The sequence below is a fragment of the Tursiops truncatus genome, chromosome 6 (genome assembly GCF_011762595.2).
Source record: "Tursiops truncatus isolate mTurTru1 chromosome 6, mTurTru1.mat.Y, whole genome shotgun sequence".
Classification (NCBI taxonomy): Eukaryota; Metazoa; Chordata; class Mammalia; order Artiodactyla; family Delphinidae; genus Tursiops; species Tursiops truncatus.
In genome coordinates this window covers 114,748,147-114,755,676 of record NC_047039.1, presented here as the reverse complement: position 1 = coordinate 114,755,676, position 7,530 = coordinate 114,748,147, and the positions used below count along the sequence as shown (strand labels likewise).

Below are 7,530 nucleotides of genomic sequence, written 5' to 3'. Positions count from 1 at the left end.
CTGGTTTGCTAGGGCTGCCATAACGAAGTACCATAACCGCGGCGCCTTAAACACCGGACGTTTACTCTCGCCGTCTGGGGGCCCAAGATCGAGGTGTCGGCAGGGTGGAGCCTCCCGAGGCTGTGAGGGACGGTCTGCTCCCTGCCCTCCCAGGTGCTGGTGGTTTTCTTTGGGGCCTTTGGCTTTGGAAGCGTCACCCCCATCTCTGCCTCCACCTTCACACAGGGCTCTCTCCCTGTGTGTGTGTGTCCACATCTCCCCCTTTTCTATATGTATGTATATATTTTAAAAACATGTATTTTTGGCTGTGTCGAGTCTTAGTTGCGGTATTCGGGATCTTCGTTGCGGTGCGTGGGCTTCTCTCTAGTTGTGGCCTGCATGCTTAGTAGTTGTGGCGCGCAGGCTTAGTTGTCCCATAGCATGTGGGATCTTAGTTCCCCGACCAGGGATTGAACCCAGGTCCCCTCCTTTGGAAGGCAGATTCTTAACCGCTGGACCACCAGGGAAGTCCCTCCCGGTTTTATAAGGACACAGCCATGTTGGGTTAGGGCCCATCGTAATGACCTCATCTTAACTTGATTACTTCTATGAAGACCCCCTCTCCAGATATGGTCACGTTCTGAGGGGTGGGGGCTTGGGGAGGAGGACTTCATCTGAATTTGGAGGGGACACAGTTCAGCCTGTAACACTAGTAAATCTCAGGCTAGTGAGACCCACCTCCTCCGTCCGCCCCTGTGGACGCACCGGGACTCTGCCACACCCCGGGGGACTGCACACCCGTTTGTCCCTCGTGTACTTATGGGGACGACTCGGTGGCAGGTGTTTACCAGGGACGCCCCCAGAGTGTGTTTCCCCCACGCTTGCCAAGAACGTGGTTGCCACATTTCTGCCCGTTGTAACCACAAACCGTATGCATGTCGGTCTCATTTGTTCTTGGAATACGTGTACAACGGAACACAGTCATGTGTTCTGTTGGTGTTTTATTTCCTTTTTTCTGCACCGCGTGTTCATTTGTCCATGCCACCATTTTTCTAACGGACGCATAAGGCTGCCTTTACACACAGGGCGTCTGGCGAACAGGCGCAGGTGTGGAGGGGCCTCGGCCCTTCTCCAGGGTGGCAGGGAAGCAGGAAGGGAGCCAGGAGACCCCCCAGTTGTTGAGGGCAGCCCCATGGTGGTGGCAGGTGGTCCGGAGGCCCAGGCCCCAACTCCACAGTATGTCGAGGTCAGCCCCAGGCTCAGGGGGCCTCTGCCAGGAGCGCTGACCACTGTTGCTTCCGGAGAGGGTCTGTCGGGCTGGGAGCCTTGACGGGGGAACGAGGCCCTGGGCTTGGAGTGGAAGGCGCCGTGCATATCCCACTGCTGCCACCAGGTGGCGCTGCCCCACGATGGCTCCTCCCTAAGCCCCCCTCCCCCGCCAGGCGCTGGGCCCCAGTGTGGGGAGTCCGGTGAGTGGCCCTTATCGGGGCGGGCCGGCAGGCGCACACCTGTGAGGCTGCCCACTCCCCCAGCCTCCTCTGGCCTCCTTCCAGTCCAGGGTGGGGAGGTGGAGCGGGGGTGGGGGGGCGAGGTCCCCATGGCTCAGAAGATTGTGGCTTCTAACCCCAAACGTTCTCTCTTTTAAAGGTTAAGAGCAGGGAGAAACCCGCCCTGAGCCCACAACGGAGGGGCAGGGGTGTGGGGTCGGCCGGGTAAAGACACCTGAGCCCGGCCCGTCCCCCTCGGGCACGTTTGGAATGTGGGCCCTGCCCTGGGTGGGGGTGGGGGGGCTGTATCTAACGGAGGTCAGTACGTGGGAGGGGGGCGCCCCTCCCAAGGATTTATCACTCCTGTAGTGCCCTGGTCGGCAGATGCGGAAACAGGCTGCGGCCGAGACAGGCTGTGGCCGGGCTCTTCATCTCCCTCCCGCTCCTCGGCTTTCTGGGCTGGGAACCCTCACAGGTGGGGGGGGTGGGGGGTGTCCACTGCAGGGAGGGCTGTTGGGCTCACGGTGGGGGCGGCCCTGCTCCAGAGCTGCCCCCTCCGAGGTCGGCACCCCGACTGCCAGTGCACTGGCCTCCTCCACCACTCCGCCCCCCCAAGCCGTGGCGCCCCGGTCCAGCTCCCAGCACTCAGTTCTCCACGGTCACACCCTCACGCCGGCACTGAGCCCTCGCTGCCTGTGCGCCACCTAGGTGACTCCACAGGGAGGGCTCCCGGGCCGGGGAGGGCGGGGCGCTCGGGGACCCTTAAAGGGCGCTCCGCAGGTCCTCGCCCGGGCCCTGCCGCCGCTCGAAGCTCCCCACCATGGCTGAGACCGCCAAGCCCGGCTGTTTGTCAAGGTGCCGGGCTGGCCGGGCTGCAGAAGGTCTGGGAGGGCTGAAGGGTGGGTCTCTGCGGCAGGGTCCGCACCCCTTGCCCTGCGCTAGGCTCCGGCTGTCCTTTGGAGGCTGTGTAGGTGGGGGCGGCGAGGGGCGTAGCGCCGGTGAACCATTCCCAAAGGGCTTGGGGTGGCCTCACCCTGACTCCCAGCCTTGACTCCCGGGCACAGCCCAGCCCTCCTGAAGGAAAAGCCCCTGGGGGGCGGGCACGTAGCAGGCAGGGAGCAGTGCCGAGGCCCGGTGGAGGCTGGGGTCAATGCAGCAGAAGAGGGGCTGTGCCAGGCAGCCCTCCGTGCCTAGATCTGCCGACCCCAGTGAGGGGCTGCCAGGGCCTGGCCTCCTCCCACCCTTGAAGCCCGGGGCAGCGAGGTACCCGGTACAGCAAAGTAAATCACTCCGGAAACAGCTCACTTGTCCCACCCCACCCTTGTGACCAGCCTGCAGGCCCTGGTGCCCAGGGGCCTGGCCTCAGCCCAGGCTCTGAAGTTAAGGGCCAAGGGACCAAGCTCCAGAGCCAGGCTCCCGCCTCTGCACCCCTCACCCCGGTGCCCTGGCCCAGCCTCCAGGCTCTCAGCAGCGCTGCAGCCCTCCCTGCCTCCCAGGGACCGAGTGAAGGGCCCTCGCGGCCGCTTGTCCAGGCCATGCCCAACTGAGTTGGAGCCCTAGCCTTGCTCCAACCTCTTGGCAGTGGGAGGCCGCGGGGCTCCTGGGTGTGCTCCCTGCTCCGACGCCCCTCTACGCCTCCCATCCAGGCAAGCGAGGACAGCGAGAGCGTGGGTCACCGCCCTTCTTGTCAGAGTCCCCACGATCCTGCTTCTCAAAGGCGTGTCCTTCACACTCGCCACCGTGGACCCCGCAGGTGAGCCCCTGCCCCGGGAACCCCTTGCTGGCTCTGGCCCTCCTTGTGCCAGCCGCTGGCACCCTGCCTTGTGCCCACAGGTCCCCAGATGTGCTGAAAGACTTTGCCCCGGGTTCACAGCTGCCCGTCCTGCTGTATGACGGCGACGCCAAAACGGACACGCTGCAGACTGAGGAGTTTCTGGAGGAGACGCTGGGCCCCCCAGAGTGAGGGCCCGGTGCGGTGGGAGGGGCAAGATGGGGCCCTCAGGCAGGACCCCCAGGACAGAGCCCGGGGCCCCGCAGGGGGCAGCAAGGGTCTGACCCAAAACCCCTCCACCCTCAGATTCCCCAGCCTAGAGCCCAGATACAGGGAGTCCACCGCGGCGGGCAATGACGTCTTTCACAAATTCTCCGCCTTCATCAAAAACCCGGTGCCCGCGCTGGACAATGATGAGGAGGGTACGGAGACACGGCGAGGCTGGGGGGAGTGGCGCCCCCGGCCGGCTCCTCACCGCGCTCCCCGCCCCCAGCCCTGTACCAGCATCTGCTGTGCGCCCTCGCCAAGCTGGACAGCTACCTGCGCGCGCCCCTGGAGCACGAGCTGGCGCGGGAGCCGCAGCTGTGCGAGTCACGCCACCGCTTTGTGGACGGCGACCAGCTCACGCTGGCCGATTGCAGGCTGCTGCCCAAGCTGCACATCGTGAACGGGAGCGCCGGGCCGGGGGGGGGGGAAGGTGGGGCGGGGCGGACCCTCGAGGAGACCCCGACCGCGCCCCTCGCCCGCAGACGGTGTGCGCGCACTTCCGCCAGGCGCCCATCCCCTCTGGGCTGCGCGGCATCCGCTGCTACCCGGACAACGCCCTGCAGCAGAAAGAGTTCAACTACACGTGTCCACACAGCGCCGAGATCCTGGCGGCCTACCGGCCCGCCGTGCGCCCCCGCTAGCGCGCCCGCCTTCCCCGCCACCCACCTGCTCCTCTGCAGCCCCAGAAAGGCATCTCTGCCTCAGTGAGCGGGTACGGACATATGAGGACCAGAAGCCCCGCAATTTCTGCCACCCCCAAACTCCCACCGTGAGACGCTCAGCTCCAGATGACAGCCAGGAAGGACCGGCAGAGAACCCAGTGGGCGGCGCGCGGTCCATACCCCCACTTCTCAGGGATGGCGGGACTGGATTGGGCTCCCAAACCAGTCAGGCCAGGGTGGGGCGGCAGGATGGCTGGGGAGGGTGGGGAACAGAGCCCCGTCTGGGCAACTCGGGTCTCCAGGCCGGAGGGCGGGCCCACATTCCTCAGCTCTGCCCCAGGTGGCAGGCAGGCCACCCCCATCTCCCTGGTCATCACGTGGGTTTGCATCAGGGAGGCGTGTGCCCGGAGGGACAAGAGCAGAGTTCTAGCCTCTTAGAGCCCCAGCCCCACCTCACACAACCTTCTTGGCTCCTGGGCTGGCCAGGCAGGGACAGCTGGGCAGGTGGGGAGAGCCGGGCAGCTCCACCATGGAGCGCAGAGCCTGATGCGGCCCCACGCCCAGACCGCAGGCCTGGCAATCCCCGAACCCTCTCCTGGAGCCAGCCCCCAGGAACCAGAGCCTGGCCCTGACCTCTGTGACCTCCGCCAGATGAAGATGTTTATTTGATGGGGAAGGGGCTGGAGGAGCAGGCCTGTTCCTGCCTGGCAGCGGGATGGGCAGGTGCCAGTGGGAGGGTCCCAAGGGCTGCCCCTCCCCTGGCAAGCAGCCTCCCGATGGTCACACGTTTTGCTGCACCTTCAGGGGTCGTCGAAGTCTACACCACCAGCTGGTTTCTTGCTGGGAGAGAAGAGGGAATGACACCATGGGGGTGTGGGCGGGCGGGCAGGGTCCAGGGATGGACCCTGGGCACAAGAGGGAGGGGGAGTGGGTGGGCACCTCTTGAAGCCGGGGTTGATGAGAGACTCTCCCGGACACCGCCTCTTGACCCCAGGTCTAGGGCCAGCTCTCTGAGGATCCGGGTCTGGGGAAAAGAGGATGAGGGAGGGCGGCTCCTGAATCTAGCAGGATGCCAGGGCCACAACCCCTTCTCCACACAGACAGATTCTCTCTCTGGGGAAACTGAGTCACCCAACCCAAGTCACAGGTGACAGGCCTTACCTGGTAAGAAGAGCGGAGGGCCCACCTGCCGGGAGCTCTTCCTGGGGCTGCTGGCCGTCTCCTCTGCAGCAGCTGGGGAGAAAGCAGGAATGGAGGCCCCAGCAGGGGGACCCTAGTGAGAGTGTGAGATGCCTACCCCCCACCCTACCTGCCAGCCGCCGCTCCAAGCTGCACACGCGCTCTGCCAGGCCCAGTGTCAGTGCCTGCAACCTGGAGGCTGCCTCTGGGCCCGGCACCTTGGAGAGGTCAAATTCCAGCGCAGAGGGCCCCCCTGGAAGGGTCAGGGATGCTCTGTCCTCCTGCAGGGTGAGAGTCACAGCTTGCTGCTCGCAGGCTGCCCTGGGAAAGGAGGCGGGCTGAGCGCTGTGACCAGACCCACTCGCCGCTCGCTCCCCATCCCACCTGCCCCCCCCCAGGGGCTCACCTGAAGCGAGGGGTGATGTCTTCAGCCGCACTCAGGCCAAAACGGGCTTTCTACAGGGCACAGGGACTGGTCACCAGGTGCCTGACACCCTAGGACTACTGGGGACACCCCAAACCTGCCCGACCCAGAGCCGCCCGGGACCAATCTTAGGACTACAGCTACAGAGCCGTGGGAAGGGTGTCTTGACCCTTCCGGGGAATCCCAGGCCGCCCCCTTCGATCCCACACGTGGTCCGCGCTGCGGGCGTGGGGTGCTGGAGGCTGCCGGCCGCCCAGGAGCCCTGTTACCCACGAGGGCCGCCAGGCTGTCCGGCGTGAAGCAGGTGCTCCAAAGCTCCGCGGCGTCCGTCACACTGCAGGGGAGGGGCTGTCAGGCAGGACCGCCCGCAGAGCTGCCCGCAGCCCTGCGGACCCCGCTACTCACTAGAGGTTGAAGCCGCCGCGTTCCCACGTCCCACTGCCCTCCCCCTCGCAGTAACACACGAAGCGCGGGGGTCCGGGGCCGGGCGGCAGCGTGCAGAGCGGCGGCGACAGCGGCGGCGGAACCATGGCACCTCGGCAGGCGGAGGGACCGGGCGGATCCAGGGCCGCCTCGGGACCTAGGGCCACCTCGGGACCTAGGGCGCCTGCGCGGGCGGAAGGCTTCCGGAGCGGGGACGGGGCCCGTGCCAGTGGGCGGGCTGGGGGTGGGGGGGGGCAGTGCCGAGCGGTGCCCAAGGGGCCTGCGCGGGGCGGGGCTAGCTGGGCGGGGCTTAGTCACGGGACGGTGCTTGCACCGGTGGGGGCGGAGCTTCGTGCGGAGGGCGGGGCTCCCGGGCTGGGCTGGCGTGTCCTGAGCGCTGTTTTACGGGACAAGGGCTGTGCAGCGCGCTCCGGGACTCGGGACCCCGCGCACACTTCGGGGTCTCTTTGAGCCTTACCCCCTGCTCTGTCCCCGCTGAGTCCGGGGTTCCCCCCTTCGCGCAAACCCTGAGTGGGCGCAGGCCGCGCCGGCCACTGCTCTGGCCTCAGACCGCTTTGACCCCCTCGCTGATCGCTGCGGCCTCCCCCTCGCACCCAGCTTCCTATTGTCAACTGAAACAAGTCAAAATACGAAAGTGAATAAAGTACGGTAACCGGTGCAACAGGCTTCCGCCACTCGTTCATGCATTCCACAATGTTTACCCAGCACCTGTTCTTTGCCTCGTGTTGTCCCGGGCCTTGGGCACACCTTGATCAAGAGACAAGGTCTCTGATCTCCTGGAGCTTGTGAGAGCTCATGGGATGGACAGATAAACAAACGAAACATGCAATCCTCAGGTCGTGCCAAGTGCCTGTGACCCGGAAGAAGAGAGAGGTGGAGCGCGCCAGGAAAGAGGGTACCAGGCAGAGGGGGCAGCCTCTGCGGAAGCCCCATAGTGGACACAGAGCAGCTGTGCTCAGGGCTTTGCTAGAGGCCAGGGTGCCCGCAGCGAGGCGTACGAGGGCGGCAGGTGGGTTTGTAGGCTGTGCTGATGCCCTTCAAGTATGGCTGCAGCCAGGCCTGCCTCGTCGCCTGCTTCCTCCTATTCGACAAGCCTCACGCGACAAGCCCCTTCCCATGAGGCTCCTGCCTCAGGACCTCTGCATTCGCGGTTGTCTCTGCCCGGCACCCCCTTTCCCCAGAGTTACTCACTCCCTTCAGGTCTTCACTCAAAAGTCACCTTCTCGGTGAGGCCTTCCCTATTGTTTTATATCCAGTTTCAGCACCCGGCCCAACATCTCATGTCCTCTCTCCTCTTTCATCTGTTTTCCAGCTTGT

General features: G+C 65.2%; 2 protein-coding genes across 4 annotated transcripts; one reads left to right on the top strand and one right to left on the bottom strand.

The window, feature by feature from the left end:
• The first annotated feature begins 1,171 nt into the window (after positions 1-1,171).
• CLIC3 (chloride intracellular channel 3) lies at positions 1,172-4,649 on the top strand. Its single transcript, XM_033859356.2, is given in 8 exon segments — positions 1,172-1,225; positions 1,373-1,448; positions 3,015-3,153; positions 3,155-3,219; positions 3,272-3,425; positions 3,544-3,659; positions 3,731-3,912; positions 3,987-4,649. Coding segments are annotated over 8 exon segments (945 nt in total). The 3' UTR covers positions 4,146-4,649.
• A 150-nt stretch (positions 4,650-4,799) lies between these two features.
• PAXX (PAXX non-homologous end joining factor) lies at positions 4,800-6,312 on the bottom strand. Of its 3 annotated transcripts, none has more exons than XM_033859125.2 (7): positions 6,175-6,312; positions 6,043-6,103; positions 5,752-5,801; positions 5,476-5,666; positions 5,328-5,399; positions 5,106-5,190; positions 4,800-5,006 (listed from the first exon to the last, which is right to left on the bottom strand). In XM_033859125.2, the coding sequence occupies exons 1-7, from the start codon at positions 6,297-6,299 to the stop codon at positions 4,967-4,969; spliced, it is 624 nt and encodes a 207-aa protein (XP_033715016.1). In that variant the 5' UTR covers positions 6,300-6,312; the 3' UTR covers positions 4,800-4,966. The 3 variants fall into 3 exon arrangements, with proteins under 3 accessions (XP_033715016.1, XP_033715017.1, XP_033715018.1); XM_033859126.2 differs by having other exon boundaries at positions 4,800-5,002; XM_033859127.2 differs by lacking the exon at positions 5,752-5,801 and having other exon boundaries at positions 5,476-5,626.
• Positions 6,313-7,530: the final 1,218 nt, after the last annotated feature.

Bases quoted from the DNA above. Each gene is read 5' to 3' on its own strand.
- PAXX (XM_033859125.2), bottom strand. From the start codon at position 6,299: ATGGTTCCGCCGCCGCTGTCGCCGCCGCTCTGCACGCTGCCGCCCGGC. The intron at 6,104-6,174 runs GTGAGTAGCGGG...CCTCCCCTGCAG, and splicing joins CGCGGCGGCTTCAACCTCTA to TGTGACGGACGCCGCGGAGC. The intron at 5,191-5,327 runs GTAAGGCCTGTC...TCTTTTCCCCAG, and splicing joins CCCTCCGCTCTTCTTACCAG to ACCCGGATCCTCAGAGAGCT.